General features: G+C 31.7%; 1 protein-coding gene across 1 annotated transcript in view; it reads right to left on the reverse strand.

The window, feature by feature from the left end:
- Positions 1–6,799: 6,799 nt before the first annotated feature.
- Positions 6,800–18,332, reverse strand: part of LOC141343287 (uncharacterized) — a 13,092-nt gene continuing 1,559 nt past the window's right edge. The window contains exons 2-4 of the mRNA XM_073847881.1: positions 16,897–17,075; positions 14,064–14,189; positions 6,800–10,746 (exon numbers count right to left, since the gene is read on the reverse strand). Coding sequence (XP_073703982.1) covers positions 10,636–10,746; positions 14,064–14,189; positions 16,897–17,075 — 416 coding nt within the window. The 3' untranslated portion in view covers positions 6,800–10,635. The remainder of the gene's footprint in view (positions 10,747–14,063; positions 14,190–16,896; positions 17,076–18,332) is intronic.

Raw genomic sequence — 18,332 nt, forward strand, 5'->3', positions numbered from 1 at the left:
TTTTGCTCTCCCTGAAAATCGCTTCCAGAAATCTGTGACGAGATGGAAAGATAGACAGCGGGTGAGTCAGAGATACAGACAATGACTCAATGAGCAGCAGAGAGCTGATCATTTATTTATAAATGGCTTACCACTGAGACTGCAGTGGATTGCTGGTATAATAGGAGGCCTTGTGGACGTACGTAAGAGACTTGCATGAGTGGCACACTTGGGAGAATGAGGTAAGCTGTGGACGTTTTTCTTTAAGTTGTCCTCTATGCAATAAAAGAAAACTTATAGGCCTAATTATATTTTAGAATGTCTGTTATCAACTAAAAGAGAACAAAGGAACTCGAGCGGAGAAAAAAATACAACTCGTCCTATGTTAGGTAAGCTGTGTAATGGCAAGGGGTAATTTAGGTTAATTTTAGCTGTAGGACAAAATAGCCAAGGCATTTTAACCAAAACCCTTATTTTGTGGAAAAAGATGATCAAAATCAGAGAATAATAACGATTGTAGCATGAAAGAAGATTACAGCTAGTTTTTGAGGGCTACAGTTGTCATAAAATAGTAGGAAGTGTAGAGGACCTTGCTTTGCATGATTTCTCAGACTGGTGTGATCTTGATCCACTCTTCTTCCACAGTTTGGAAACGGTAGTGGGTTTCTTTGTCTTCCAGGATTTTCCAGAGATTTTCAATTGGGTTTAGATCAGGTGTCTGGGCCGGCCATTTCATTTTGTGAATGTTCTTAGCATTATGCATTTAATCATCTGCCATTCTTTGCCTCACCTTTTCACCTCTCAAGCTCTGTCAGCTTGGATGGGGGCTGGAAGACATTTTCTAGAGTCCTAGTTGTTCCAATCGTCTTCCATTATTGATAATGGAGGCTACATGCTTCTGTGAACCTTCAATGCAGCAGTTTTTTTCGGAACTCTTCCCTAGATCATTGCCTTAACGCAAGTCTGTCACTGAGCTCTACAGGCAGATATCTTGACCTCAGGACTTGGTTTTTGCTCTGATATGCACTTTCAGCTGTTAGACCTTTTCTGAGAGGTGTGTGCCTTTCTAAACCATACTCATTCAAATGAATTTGCCACAGTTTAACTCCACTCCATGTGTGGTAACATCTAGAAGCAATATGAATGTTCCTGAGCTAAATTTCGAGTGTCCCAGAAAAGGGTATGAATACTTATGCAACGGGATCTTTTCAGTTTTTTTATTTCTAATAAATTTGCAAAGCTGTTACAAACCTGTTTTGTGCTTTGCCATTATGGTGTATGAGACGTAGATTGATGTGGGAAAAAAGTAATTTAAAGCAGTTTAACATAATGCTGCAACAAAACAATATGTGGAAAAAATGAAGGGGTATGAATACTTTTGCAAGGCACTGTACCTGTAGTGTAAGTACCTAGTAGTATAGACAAAACCAACAGTTTTCTTTTAGCCAAACCCATTTCAAACAAGGTTATCTTATCATATTATTGTTACCTTATAGGCTCAATAATACATCCATTCCAGACATAGAAGGTGCTCTTTGAATTTAAAAACAACCAAACATGTTAGAAGTACACACACATACATTTAAATTCCTTTAAAAATAAATTATAATACGAATAAATATGTACATGTGTAGTTTTGTGCATGTTCATTTTGTAGTAGGCTAACTTCGAATTAATAATATTAGTCAATATTAACAATATTCTTAATTTACTTTGATCATCTATGCCTACACGAATCATGCTTATACTTTTAAGTTTATTTACAGATTAATTAATTTATACCTTGAGTAAGTAAAATATTTTGTATGGTTTTCATAGCACAAATTGATTTTATGCAATCGCTTGGACATCTAGGACACAAAAGCAACTTTTTCCACCTTTGACCATAAGAAGTCATTAGTGTACAACGTGTTAAAAAGCTTCGAGTAATGAACGTTTTTTTTTTTACGATACAGTTGAGGGGAACACTTCGGTGCCTCGCAAAGCTTCATTTTCCCATCATTACAAAAAAATGGAAAAAAATGTATGTGACCTTTCTTCTTTTTCTCCCAAAGACAAACCCCAGCTGGCTGGCCATCGGTCCCTTTATCTGTGTCAGACTTAACTTTCTTTGTAGTCGTTTTCTAGATATTGCCGAAAATAGGGTTTGAGGAAGTGACGTCGCCTGCGTCTGCACGGCTTAGGCTAGAAGGGATACAGCTCTGGCATCTGGGCATGCGCACATCAATCTAACGTTATAACATTTCGTTTCATCTCGTTTTCGTCAACGAAAATGAAGAGACATTTTAGCACAGTTTTTATTTTGTAAACCACATTTAGTCACGTTTTTATTCGTCAACGATATTGCATTATACATTTAATTATAGTCATCGTCACATGACCAGCATTTTTGTTTCGTCTCGTCTCATTTTTGTCACGTGATAAAGGTTCAACTCTTGTCTATCTATACATTTTACTGGCTTACACTTAACTAACATTGAAAAAAAGCACATGATTTACACCTGTATAAGAACTAGTGTGTAACTCCTAACAGATTGTAAGTGAAAATTTTCATCAGAATAACAAAGCATTTTTTCTTTATTTTGTAGTTGTAGTCATGTAAGGACAACAGAATCTGGCTGAAGTATTTATAACCAGCCAAATAGACACAGAACTATAGCTGACTTGGGGAAGGCTGACAGTGAGAGGGCTATCAAAGTATGTTTGCAAACTGGTTACATACCAAGCTTGATTGAAGAAAGAAAATACAAAGAAAAACACCAAAATATAAAGCCTTTCATCTTGGAAAGGCAGACTAAACAAAGTCAAAGAATGACATTGTTTTGAATGAGGAAGCTTCAATCCTCTTTGCTTCGCCCAAACACGACTTCTGTTAATTAGCCTGTGGTTATTTATTGCCAATACGCAAAATAACGCACAGAGGATTAACCAGTCATGCTTCAAATGAGGGGTAGAGCTCTAATTAATAAACGCTAAGCGGCCTTAAATCCTGAAATATAATCAATACTTCTGAGGGCAGCAAATTTGCCAAACGTTCCAGCTTCTGCACATGACCTTGAAAGCAAAGGGCCAATATTTTGTAAACAGAAAGAAGGAAAAAGTAGATGTGTCTTGACTCAAATACATTTAGTTTGATTTGAGGCAGATGCTAACAGTGACATGCTCTGAACCTTTGTTTTTTTTTTCTTTTTTAAAAACACTTTTTTTTTGCTTCCAATCAGTTTTATGGTACATTACAAGTCTTTGAAGATATTTGGTAGTTTTACATAAGAAACATACCAAAGGTATCTGTAAGTGTTCTGTAAGACAGGATATTGCAGAGACTTTCAATGGGGAATCAGGAATCAATCTGGAATTGCTTGCCAGTTCTGAAATGGCAAGCAATTCCAGCTGCAGTGCTGAACCCATTACGCATTGAGAGTCTCTGCATTACCCTGTCTTTTAGAGCATTTACAAGGAGGAAGTAGATGTGTCGCAACTCAAATACATTTAAGTTGAACCCTAAACTTTTATTTTGCTTCAAATCACAGTTTTATGTTACATTACAAGTCTTTTGAAGATATTTGGTAGCTCTACGTGAGAAACATACCAAAATTTAAGTCATAGCATTCACATACTGGTTTCAGTAAATATTCAGTTATTTCAGTAAATAATGTCTTAAATATTGGTGAAATATCGGTTTATCTGTTAAAGTTATTTTGGTAAATAATGACGGAAATATCGGTGAAATATCGGTTTATCTGTTAAAGTTATTTTGGTAAATAATGACATAAATATCGGTGAAATATTGGTTTATCTGTTAAAGTTATTTTGGTAAATAATGACGTAAATATCGGTGAAATATCGGTTTATCTGTTAAAGTTATTTTGGTAAATAATGACGTAAATATCGGTGAAATATCGGTTTATCTGTTAAAGTTATTTTGGTAAATAATGATGTAAATATCGGTTTATCTGTGAAAGTTATGTCAGTAAATAATGACTAAATATTGCTGAAATATCAGTTTATCTGTGAAAGTTATGTCAGTAAATAATGACTAAATATTGGTGGAACATAGGTTTATCGGTGAAAGGTTTTCTGTAAATAATGACTTAAATATCAATGAAATATTAGTTAATCTGTTATTCAGTAAATGTCCTAAATATCGATTTATTGTGAAAGTTATTTCAGTAAATAATGGCTGAAATATCGGTTTATCGGTGAAGGTCATCAGACTTTTTCCTGCAATTCTTTGTTTATACAGCATTTGACAATTCAGACTTTAAGTTTTTTAGACAAACAGAATTGCTATATATATATATAAGTATATTAAATCAAATTGTGATTAAAAAAATCAGAATTGCAAAATGTTAACTTGCAATTGTGAGTTATAAATGTGGAAAAAAAAAGACTGACTTGTGAAATAAAAAATTTGCAATGACTTTTTTGTAATGTTTTACTGCATGAAAAAAAAAAAACTGAAGATGTAAATAATTTAGATGTAAACTCAGGGTAATGCAGACACTCTCTATGGGGAATCAGTTCAGCACTACAGCTGGAATTGCTTGCCAGTTCAATTGCAAGCAATTCCAGCTGCAATTCAGGTTTTCTGTAAATAATGACTTAAATATCAATGAAATATTAGTTTATCTGTTATTCAGTAAATGTCCTAAATATCGATTTATTGTGAAAGTTATTTCAGTAAATAATGGCTGAAATATCGGTTTATCGGTGAAGGTCATCAGACTTTTTCCTGCAATTCTTTGTTTATACAGCATTTGACAATTCAGACTTTAAGTTTTTTAGACAAACAGAATTGCTATATATATATATATAAGTATATTAAATCAAATTGTGATTAAAAAAATCAGAATTGCAAAATGTTAACTTGCAATTGTGAGTTATAAATGTGGAAAAAAAAAGACTGACTTGTGAAATAAAAAATTTGCAATGACTTTTTTGTAATGTTTTACTGCATGAAAAAAAACTGAAGATGTAAATAATTTAGATGTAAACTCAGAGTAATGCAGACACTCTCTATGGGGAATCAGTTCAGCACTACAGCTGGAATTGCTTGCCAGTTCAATTGCAAGCAATTCCAGCTGCAATTCAGGTTTTCTGTAAATAATGACTTAAATAGCAATGAAATATCAGTTTATCTGTGAAAGTTATTTTAGTAAATAATGTCTTAAATAGCAGTTTTTCTGTGAAAGTTATTTCAGTAAATAATACCTTAAATATCGGTGAAATATCGGTTTATCAGTGAAGGCTATCAGACCTTTTTCATGCAATTCTTTGTTTATACAGCATTTGACAATTCAGACTTTGTTTTTTTAGAACAGAATTGCAATATTTAAAAATAAATAAAATAGTTTATTAAATCAAATCAAATTGTGATTAAAAAATCAGGATTGCGAAATGTTAACTTCCAATCGTGAGTTATAAACGTGGAATAAAAGGCTGACTTGTGAAATAAAAATTTGCAATTACCGTTTTGTAATGTTTAATTGCATAAAAAGATAAGATGTAAATAATTCAGAAGATGTTAACTCAGAATTGTGAGAAAAATCTAAATGGTGTCTTTTTTTTTGTACTTTTTCAAAATTCTATTGAAATTTATATTCATAGCTTATTTTCTTTTTTTCATTTGAATTATTATAAACTCATTTATTGGGTATAGGATTATAATTGAGAAAAGTATGTCTCTGTGTTGTCTTGATACCTAATCAGGTGACCATGTCATGTGATAAATTGATTGTTTAAATGGATTCTGAGTGTGTTTGCAAACTGACACCCTGATGAAGGCAAGTTAGCCGCAACACGTCGGTGCATGTTAGATGTTTTTAATTGTAAAGCCATGTGAATAAAGGCTTTTTATTCTTACTAAGAAGATTTTTGAGTGCCTTGGTTTGAGTTTTTTTTAAAGATTTGTAAAGATTCCCGTGACCAAAGAGCACCGATTCAAAGACTTCACACCCCAGCAGCGTCTTGCATACTTTTGGATTCATGTATTGAGGGTGTCTATTATGATTCTGATGTAAATTCAGAATTGCAAAATATAAATAAATAAATAATATATAATTTTTAATATTTATTTTAAAAAGTCTTTTGAAGCTTTACATGAGAAACATACCAAAATTCAAGTCAAAACACTCAAATACTGGTGCATCAAAAACCAGTTAAACATGCAAATGCGGCACAGGCCGTGGACTGTAATTGGCTTTCTGAATAAAACATTTATTGGAATCTCATTGACAAGACTCGCATCCGTCCCCTCCAGGGAAGCAGGAACATAAAGGGCTGGAAATTAGGTGATGGGCCACAGCGGGACTCTGTTTGACCATGTGGCCTGATGTTTGGCCGCCGTTTTAATGCCGCCACTTCAATGAGTTTTGAAAAAATAACCTAAATACCTTATTTTTATTGGTTGAGAGCGTTTCATATCTTTTTACACAGCAGTGGGGATGGGGATGGTAAGTAATTTAATTCCTTTATGGCGTATTTGGTTCGGCGTGTTGGAGAAAAGAGCGAATAACAAATTAGAAATGAGTGTCTGAGGGCGAATAACACAAATGTTTACAAATAATTCAGTTCAATAGCTTCTCAGTGGAGTTGTTGTTTCACACTAAACAAACTAGAGACATAAGAGTAGATATTAAAGACAATTAAAGTAAAATCTTTACATTTGTTTTGTCAAATTACAAGAAAGCAACTGATACCAATATTAATAAGAATTTTTTAGTGACTTTAATGAGGATTTACAACATAAATTCCTTTTTTTTGTATTTGTACATACATTTTTAATGCAAAAAAACAAAAACAAATTCACCTTAAAGTGACTTAATTCAAAATAAAATGCCTTAAAAAATAATAAATGTCTTGTATTTTCAAATCAAATTGTGTACCAGCTCTAGGAGAAGAAAAAAATATATATAAATAAGTAAAATAATAAAAAGAAAACATTATCCTTCAGGTTCTTGAAGATAAAAAAAGTATTTAAAATTTACTTTGCATAACTTAAGGGCTTGCATGTGGTCTTTGTAAGCAATTCTGACTTAGAACTTAAAGATCATGTGTTAAAAATAAAAGTTTAAAGAGGTTCAAATCTACTAAAACTAAAATCAATGTCTAAAGATCTCCCTGATAGTACAGACCTTGTGGTTCACCCTTATTGATTCAAAAGACAAGAACAGCAGATCAAACCCAAGAACGAGAACAAGAACTGCCTTGAACGATGACTTGTGTGAATTTCACACATTTGGATCATGAAAACTATGTAAATGAAAGCTATTGAGTGGGCACTGAGTTTTCTTTTGTTTTAAAATTAGATGGAAATGATGAATGCACATCCTGATAGACAAGGTTTGACATTTACGTTGAACTTTGTTGATCTTGATTTGTATTACAGTATATAATGGACTTCAAATTCTGCACTTCACAGCTAATCTTTGATCTTTATGCCTTTTTAACAGGGCACTTCAAGACCTTTACAACATTTTACCACCGCTGTCCCTGACGAATTTCATATCAGATGCAATCCCAAGCAGGCATCATCCAGATATGTAAATATATGCTACATATTCATAGGAGCAGCAACTCCTATATAGATTCATATTTAAAGGAATAGCTCAGCCAAAAAAAGAAAAGAAAAAAGAAAATTTGCTTATTTACTCACCCTAATGTCTTTCCAAACCACTATGACTTTCTTTACTTTGTGCAACAGTTGCTCTTTTCATAATTACACTGCAAACTGAAGTTTTCACATTTTAAAAGCAGCATAAATGTGGGTCCCTTATGATGTTTATGGTACATTTCAAGCCTTTGGAAGCCATTATAGCTAAAATATATTGCTGTCCCACCTATTTAAATGTATTAATTAATTAATTAAATTAAATGTGATACTGAGTCACATTTGAATGATTGACTAACAACAATTAACAGTTGGAGAAGATTTTCAGTAAATAATGACATAATATCAATGAAAGATCGGTTTATCTGTGAAAGATACTTCAGTAAATAATAACTTAAATATCTGAAATATCGGTTTATCTGTGAAAGATATTTCAGTAAATAATGTCTTAAATATCGGTTTATCTGTTAAAGTTATTTTGGTAAATATTTGTGAAATATCGGTTTATCTGTGAAAGTTATTTTGGTAAATAACGACAAATAACGGTGAAACATTAATTTATCGTTGAAAGTTATTTCAGTAAATGTCTTAAATATCACTTTATCAGTGAAAGTTATTTTGGTAAAAAAAATGACAAATATCGGTGAAACATTGGTTTATCTGAGAAAGTTTTTTTTCTGTAAATAATGACTTAAATATCTGTGAAATATCAGTTTATTTGTGGAAGTTATTTTGGTAAATATGATGTAAATATCGGTGTAACATTCATTTATCATTGAAAGTTATTTCAGTAAATAATGGCTTAAATATGAATGAAATTTCAGTTTATCTGGGAAAGTTTTTTCTGTAAATAATGATTTAAATATCTGAAATGTCAGTTTATTTGTGGAAGTTATTTCAATAAATAATGACTTAAATATTGGTGAAATATCCGTTTATCTGTGAAGTTATTTTGGTAAATATGACGTAAATATCAGTGTAACATTCATTTATCATTGAAAGTTATTTCAGTGAATAATGGCTTAAATATTAATGAAATTTCAGTTTAACTGGGAAAGTTTTTTCTGTAAATAATGATTTAAATATCAGTTTATTTGTGAAAGTTATTTCAGTAAATAATGTCTTAACACTGAAATATCAGTTTATCTGTGAAACTTATTTTGGTAAATACTGGTGAAATATCAATTTATCTGTGAAACTTATTTTGGTAAATAATGACTTAAATATTTGTGAAATATCGGTTTATCTGTCAAAGTTATTTTGGTAAATAACGACATAAATAATGGTGAAACATTAATTTATCGTTGAAAGTTATTTCAGTAAATAATGTCTTAACACTGAAATATCGGTTTATCTGTCAAAGTTATTTTGGTAAATAATGATGTAAATATCGGTGAAACATTAATTTATCGTTGAAAGTTATTTCAGTAAATAATGTCTTAACACTGAAATATCGGTTTATCTGTCAAAGTTATTTCAGTAAATAATGTTTTAAATATCACTTTATCAGTGAAAGTTATTTTGGTAAAAAAATGACAAATATCGGTGAAAACATTGGTTTATCTGGGAAAGTTTTTCCTGTAAATAATAACTTAAATATCTGAAATATCAGTTTATTTGTGAAAGTTTTTTTGGTAAATAATGTCTTAACACTGAAACTCGCATTTGCGAGAAAGTTTTTATCCTGCAATTCTGATTTTATTTCTGGCATTTCTGGTTAAAATGTAAATTTTAAGGGACAATAAAGTCAGAATTGTGAGATATAAACAATTGTGAGGAAAAAAATAAGCATTTGCAAGATATAACATTGCATTTGCGAGAAAAAAGTCAGAATGGCCAAATAAAAACAGCCTTTTTCTTGCAAATGTATGTTTATATCTTGCAATACTGACTTAACGCACAACTGCAAGTTTAAACCTCACAGTACTGAGAAAAGTGTTACAATTGTGAGTTTGTTTCATGCAATTCTGAAAAAAGGTCAGAAATGTGAGCTAGAAAGTTGCAATAACCTTCTTTTCTTTTCTGTGGCAGAAATGGGCTTCTATAGAAAAGAGCAACTCTTAAAGAATAAATAAAAAATAAATAAAATAGTCATACTGGTTTGGAACATTATGACGGTGCATAAATGATGGCCAAGTTGTCATTTTTGGAAGAATTAGTCATTTTATTTAAATTTATTCAAAGTCTCCTCTCGCTTTGTTTGGGTCAAAAGTGTCTCGAACGTGAACATTCAATTTAAAGAGTCTGGAATAAATAAGAATAAACATAAAAATAAGGTTTAATGGAAAAGTGACAACAGAAATCCGAACTAAATGCCATGTCAACTCAGCTAGCTTCCCATTCTATGCAAAAAAAGAAAAACATTTCTCTGTTGAAAAGGTGAGACCTTTTGAAAGTAATGCCGGGTCACGAAATGAAAAAGCAACACGGGAGAGAGCAGAAAGCCACCTAATTTGTGACGCTCCGAGAGGGTACCGGTTTTATCTGCCGCGATTTTGCGCGTCTCGGCAGCTACGACGCTCATTAAAATCAGAAGAGGATGAGGGGGCATGAGAGATTGACAAGCAGAACAGATTTCTCCCTTTCATCTGCTTTAGCATTTGCCAAATTCAGTTGAAGGAGGAAAATGACATGAAAAATAGCAAAATTGCTGAACACAAACAGGGATTCAGTCGTAGGCTCTTTAATTGGGTCCTCGGGGGAACATTCCGGCTACAAAATCCGGGATTTCGGGGTGTTTATTACAGGATGTTGAGACTCCAACGGGCTGACAGAATATTAAGTAAAAGGGTTTGATAAGGGTGAGAAAAACAGAGCGGGTGGACGAGGAACACAACAGCTGCTTGTCAGTCAGGGTTTTGGCACGATTGTGTCAGTGGAGATGAACGTTTCTAATTAGGGAGAAATAGCTCAGTCCGCTTTAGTGAGAGAGCCTCAAAGAAAAAAGAATGAGAATGAGAAAAAAGGCTTTACTGCCCTCTGGAGTTCACTTAAAACGTTATAGGCAGCTGGCCAGTAGTGATGGCTGTGAGAGAGCTGGAGGAAGCTCAGTTGCCACCCCCTCCAGCTGCTGAAGTAGTTGTTCCAGTGCTGCTCAGTGCTGTTTTGCCTTTGTGCCGTTGGCCGCCACGCCGTCGACCGCTTCCACCAGACTTCAACTGAAAGAGACCGTGAAAACCAATTGTTTAGATGCAATCATTGGTGGATATTACAGTTTAGGGGAATTTTATATTTGTATCCCCCCATCCCACTTTCTCTTGGTTTAGAAATTTGGATTTATTATTATTGAAGTTATTTATACATTTTTATTTCAAACTAAAATTGAAAATACTACATTGCCCAAGAATACTAAAACAATACTTAAGGCAGCTGTCACAATTTGCATTTTTGTCAGTTTTTGGTCAAATCATGTTCATTTCTAATAAATTAAAAAAAAAGTAAATTTAGGGGAAAAAAGAATGAAGTCTAAATATTCTGAGAATAAAGGCAATTGTTTTCTTTATTCTTCAAACATTTTGACTTTATTCTTGTAGTTCCTACTTTATTCTCAAAATATTTGACTGGTAATTTTGAATTTATTCTCAAAATATTATAACTTTTATCTCATAATTTCGACTTTATTCTGGAAATCATTGACTTTATTTTCGTAATTTCAAATTTTTTCTCATAATTTCAACTATTCTCAAAACATTTCAACTTTGTTCTCGTATTTTTACTACCATTCTCATAATTAGACTTTATTCTGGTAATTTTGACTTTATTCTCGAAATATTTTCACTTTATTATTGTATTTCTACAACTATTCTCATAATTAGGCATTATTCTAGTAATTATAACTTTATTCTTGAAATATTTCGGTTATACTTGTGATTTTGACTTTGTCAAAATATTTTTACTTTATTCTTGTATTTCCGCAAATATTCTCTTAATTAGACTATATTCCAGTAACTTTATTCTCAAAATATTTGACTTTACTCTTCTAATTTCAACTATTTTCGCGCAATTTCGACTTTTCAACTATTCTTCTCATAATAAGACTTTATTTCTCATAATTTCGACTTTATTCTCGAAATATTCTTCTTTATTCTGGTAATTTTGAATTTATTCTTAAAATATTTTGACTTTATTCTTGTCATTTTTACTTATTCTCAAAATATTATAATTTATATCTTGTAATTTCGACTTTATTCTTGAAATCAACTTTATTCTGGTAATTTCCATTTTTTCTCGTAATTTCGACTTTATTGTCATAATTTCAACTATTCTCAAAACATTTCGACTTTATTCTCAAAATATTTTGACTTTATTCTTGAAATATTCTCCTTTTTTCTCGTAATTTCGACTTTATTTTTGAAATATTTTAGTTATACTCGTAATTTTGACTTTATTGTCATAATTTCAACTATTCTCAAAACATTTCGACTTTATTCTCGAAATATTTTGACTTTATTCTTGAAATATTCTCCTTTTTTCTTGTAATTTCAACTTCATTCTCAAAATATTTAAACTATTCTCATAATTTCAATTTAGTCATAATATTTTGACTTTATTCTTGTATTTCTGACTATTCTCACTATTTTGACTTTATTCTCAAAATATTTTGACTTTCTCAACATATTTCAACCATTTTCATAATTTTGACTATTCTCAAAATATTTTGACTTTATTTTCATAATTTTGACTTTATTCTCAATTTTACGACTTTAATCTCATAATTTCGACTTTATACGTGAAATATTCAACTTTATTCTTAGAATTTCTACATTATTCTAGTCATTTTGACTATTCTCAAAATATTTTGACTTATTTTCAAAATATTATGATTTATTCTCATAATTTCAACTTTATTCTTGAAATATTTAGACTATTCTCGTAATTTTGACTTTGTCAAAATATTTTGACACTAATTTTGTATTTCTATGACTTCTCATAATTTTGACTTTATTCTCATAATTTCGACTCTATTCTTGTATTTTCACTTTATTTCCGAATTATTTTGACTTTGTCTAAATATTTTGATACTATTTTTGTATTGCTATGACTTTATTCTCATACTTTTTATTTTATTCTCACAATATTTTACTTTATTCTCATAATTTTGCCTTTTTTTTAATATTATGACTTTAATCTCGTAATCTCGTAATTTTGTAGTTTTCATTTTGTTTTTGTTTTCTTTTTTTACGTGACACTGTGAAATGCCGTCATAATAGCTCAAGCTGACTGAGCAAAATATCAACAGATTCTGTACATAAACCTGTAATTTAACATCTCAATAATAGTTAACAAAGACAACTTTAGTATATGAACACTACTTAAAAAAACAAACCCAGAACATGGTCTGCAGTGACCATTAATGGAAAAATCACTTAACCTTTAAGTCTAAATGAAAGAGTTGCGTGCTTTTCAGAGGTGATTTGTCTCATTCAAATACTGTTCAGGAAATAAATCAGCCGAATTAATTACATTAAGACTCTAATGTCTTTCATAGTCACGAAAGTAATGCTGTTAATACCTCTGCGAGTTACACTACAGCAAATTACAATTTTAAGAAGCTTAAAGAGTTTGACCTTAATGTGCCTTAAAACTGGTTTACCTTCACTTCACACTGCTTTCTTGTCCTTTTAACTTTTTATTTATTTATTTATTTTTTCTCTTTGTTTCAGTCTTTACAAAGTGTGTCCTCGTCCCCTGCTGGCTGCGGTACTGAGCCACAGACAGAAGAGAAAAGGACGTTTTTGCTGTGTTGGGGATGAAAAGTGTCGAGAAATTTCAAGGGCTGTAAGTTTCCGTGAATGTTTGGAGATGAATATTATATTCAGCCCAAGGGAAACGTTTCAAAAATGAAAATGTGAAGCAGAAAAAGAGCATATAAGGAACAATATGGAAAAGTATGGGAGTTTAGCCAAAAATGAAAATTACCCCATGATTTACTCACCCTCAAGCCATCCTAGGTTTATATGCCTTTATTCTTTCAGATGAATACAATCAAAATTATAATAAAAAATGTCCTGGCTCTTCCAAACTTTATAATGGCAGTGAATGGGTCGTGATATTTTGAAAGCTAATAAAGTGCATCCATCCATCATAAAAAGTGCTTCATATGGCTACGGGGGCTTAATAAAGGCCTTCTGGAGTTTTAAATATGGATATTTTTCTTACACAAATGCATCAATTCACTTAGAAGACATTTATTAACCCCCCAAAGCGGTATGGAGTACTTTTTATGATGGATGAATGCAGTTTATTGGACTTCAAAATCTCAACAGCCATTCACTGCCATTATAAAGCTTGGAAGAGCCAGGACGTTTTTACATATAACTCAGTTTGCATTAATTTGAAAGAAGAAAGTTATATACATCTAGGATGGCTTGAGGGTGAGAAAATCATGGGGTAATTTTCATTTTTGGGTCAACTATCTCTTTAATACCAAGCGTAATATGAAAATTACAGATTATATTATTGTTGTTTCTCTCACCAGTTGTCCCATTTGAGGGCTTCCTCCCATCTGTGTGGTTTCCTCACTGGCGGTTGAAGAGCCCTCCACCTGTGACGAGGTTTTCTTGGTAGACTGCATCTTGGCCTGAGGCTTGCTTTGAAGCAGCTGTCATACAAGCGAACACAACAGACAGGAGTTTCAGAACGAAATGCATCGCCAGTTTTATGACTCATGCTGGAAGGTAACAAATCTCTTTATATACTTTATTGGCTGACATTATGAAAAACGCATGATTGACGTCTCTAAAGTAAAATTGATCACGCATACCAATTTCCAGGTGGAGGAATATCAAGAAACCTGTCAAAATGTCATATTACACCCCGAAATAAAAACAGAAATTAATACTGTATATACATATGGGCCATTCTACAGAATATGTACAAAGTCAGAGCTGGAAACATCTTGAAACTTTTTTCCAAAACATTTGTATATATGCAAATTGTACAATATCCAAGGTATACATATCTCGTTATTGTGCAGTTAATTCTCATATTGTATTTTCAGAATGTTTTGGAATATTTGTTATCTTCCCAAATTGTCACTACCGAAACACAGTAATATATAATTCAATTAGAAGGGTTATACTCACCTATTAAGATTTTGCTTACATCTATGTTGTAAAAAAAATATATATATATTATATGGCATGTCCAAAATTATTCATACCCTATTACAGCAATCAAACGCTTCCTAGAATTGCTGACCAGTTGTCTCCACTGGTATTTTTGCTCATTCATCTTTAGCGATGAGCTCCAACTCTTTCAGGTTGGAGGGTCTCCTTGTCAGGACTTCTTCACCACTTTTGCTGTGTGTTTTGGGTTGTTGTCGTGCTGAAATGTCCACTGTTGCCCAAGGCCAAGTTTCTCTGCAGACTGCCTGATGTTGTTGTTGAGAATTTTGATGTATTGCTCATTTTTCATGGTGCCATTTACTGTGATTAGGTTCCCTGGTCCACCGGCTGAAAACAGCCCCAAAACATTAGGTTCCCACCACCATGTTTGACAGTGGGGATGGTGTTCTTAGGGTTGAAGGCTTCTCCTTTTTTATGCCAAATGAAGGCTACATCATTGTGACCAAACAATTCAATTTTTGTTTCATCTGACCATAAAATAGAAGACCAGAAGTCTTCTTCTTTGTCCAGATGAGCATTTGCAAAGGCCAAGTGAGCTTTTGTGTGCCTTATCTGGAGAAGTGGTGTCCTCCTTTGTCTGCATCTGTGGAACCCAGCGGTGTGCAGTGTCTGTTGGACTGTCTGCCTTGAGATGTTGCCACCAGCAGAGCCCAGATTCATCAGGATGGCCTTGGTGGTGATCCTTGGATTCTTTTTACCTCTCTCACTATCCTCCTGGCCAGCACAGGTGTCACTTTTGGCTTCTGATCACATCCTCTGAGATTTTTCACAGTGCGGAACGTCTTGTATTTTTTAATAATACTTTGCACTGTAGCCACTGGAACTTCAGAACATTTAGATATGGTCTTACAGCCCTTTCCTGACTTGTGAGCAGCCACAATGCACAGCCGCAGGTCCTCAGTGAGCTCCTTTGTCTTAGCCATGACTGTCCACAAACCAACAGCAGAGAGCTTCTGTTTTTCACCTGTTGAGTTGATTAAAACAGCTGTTCCCGATCAATCAGGGTAATTAGGATGCTTTAGAACAGCTTGGACTATTTGGAATGGTATAGAACTTTGGATTTTCCCATAGACTGTGACCGTTTGCAAAGGGTATGAATAATTTTGGACATGCCACTTTTTGTTCAAATGTAAATAAAAGCTAAGAAATATTTTTTTCCACAATGATGCCTCTTGTACATCGTCTTATTATCTTTTAGGAGAAGCCTGTGTCATTTCCGGTCCAAAAAAAACTTGCTGGTTAAATAAAAGTAACTTTAAGTCAGAATTTGCCAGGGGTATGAATAATTTCGGGCTTGACTGTATATTTTTTGCTATTTTATTAACTTTTTTTAAGAGGTACATCAATGACAATTATGTTTTTAACATTATTTCAAGTGTCATTTTTGAGATTTGTATTTTGAATCTAATTTTTCTTTGTAAAAGGCAAAAGGTTGATCCTACTGATTTCAAAGTTAAGGATTCATTAGTTTGAATGCACATTGAACCAAAAACATAACATCACAATAACAATCATAACATCTTAGTTAATAGTTCAGTATACTTTATTTTTGACAAAACATCCCATGTTTCGGTAGTGACAGTATGTTTTGGTAGCGACCACATCACATTACAAAAAATACAAATTTTGTTTATTTCCCTCAAATATGAAGATTATGTGTTTTTTTTTGACCAAAACAATGATGACATAACACTTAAAAAAAATCAATGTCACTACCGAAACTTCACCAAATGTTTTGGTCGTGACTGTTTCGGTAGTGACAATTTTAGATACTTTTGAACCTAGCTCAAAGATGCTAATCAGCACATGGTTAGCTAGCACCGTTCTGAACAGTTAAACACATATAAAAACTAAATTTTACGGAATAACTCCCAAATAAACTGTGCTTAATAGCATAAAAAGGTGTTTCAATACCCAATAAATGATGATTTTAAATATATTAAGCTTCCTAATATTTTCACTATTATTGGTGGTTTCAATAGATAACAGAAGGATCTTAGTAAACATCTAATGTATTTTAAATTACCTTTAATGCATGTTGTTTAAACACAATCTTTATTATTATTTATGTAAAATGTATTTATGTGTCAAGGGTGAAATTTGACCTCGACATGTTTTTTAGTGAAATTCTTCCGCTTAAACAATTTTGTACACTCTGTTTGTGACTGTATGACCACTGACCTTAGTGATGGTGCCCACGGCCTTGGTCCGGCCCTCTCTGAAAACAAGTCTCTGGTCCGTGTGAAGGTACTCTGGGGTTTTGATGAAGCGGAAATGTACGGTGGCTTTGTCCCCAGTGCGTAAACAGTCTTTGTTCATGCCGATGATGGTGGCCGTCTGTCTGATACTGCCACAGTGAACTATGATACAGAGAAACTCATGACAAAGTGCCAAACAGATACAATATCTATTTAGATGCAATTTCTATTTAAATATTTAATATAATTTTCTTACCTCTTTATTGATATTAGAAGCCAATATTGGAAGCACATAATATAAGAGTTTATTTTTCCCAAAATCAAAATGTGAATTCATGTCTTTATGTTAAATATATTACATTTAATTAAGGTAAAACAGTGTAGATTTATTATATATTTTAAATATAATATAGGTTATAAACAATATTATAAAACATAAAATAAAAATGTAAAAATATAGTAAACTGCCAAAATGTTTGTATGCTGTGTAACATTAAATCTTAGACATTTTTAAAAACTTCATTAAAACGCCAGCGATTTTTTCCCAATACAAACAGTCGTTAAAATTTTTTGATACGCAATTTCATAAAGGTAAAACTGTAAACTTATGATATTAGTTACAATATAAAATAAGTGTAAAAATTATCTGTCAAAATGAGTATTCTCGGTATCTGACAAAATGCTGATATATATCGTAAATGGTTGATATATATATAAATTATAAATAAATGTATCAATTAATATCATTTATTTGTATAAAAATGTTTTTATACTAATATATAATATTTTTTTCACAGTTTTACAAAAATAAAGATAGTAATAATGATAAAATTAGTTCTTTACATATATACATACACACACGCACATATATATTAAGATTAATAATAAGTTTATTATTATTTTAAGATTTAGGTACTTTCTAGTTCTGTGTAAATATAAATGATTAGATAACTGGACTTATAAATTAATAAAATGGCAAGTAAATAACTGGTGCATAAAAAAAATCCAAATCTTATTTTAAATCTTTATATTTAAATTGATCTAAATTTCTTATTTAAATATTTATGTTTAATTTATGTTCATTTTATATATACATATACACAATATACTAGATAACAGGATTTTATACATTAATTCAATGTTAAATAAATATTTTCTGCTTAAAAAATGGAAATATCTTATTTGGAAACTATTTATATTTTTTATTTAAATAATGTATCAATTGTATCAATCCTTCTATCTATATATATATCCTGACATAACAGGAATTATTTAAAAAAGTATTTTTTTACTTTTAGCTGCCTAAAAAATGCTAATATCTCAATATAATAATAATAATAATAATAATAATAATATTATATATATATATATATATATATATATATATATATATATATATATATATATATATATATATAT

Source organism: Garra rufa, chromosome 9 (genome assembly GCF_049309525.1).
Source record: "Garra rufa chromosome 9, GarRuf1.0, whole genome shotgun sequence".
NCBI lineage: Eukaryota > Metazoa > Chordata > Actinopteri > Cypriniformes > Cyprinidae > Garra > Garra rufa.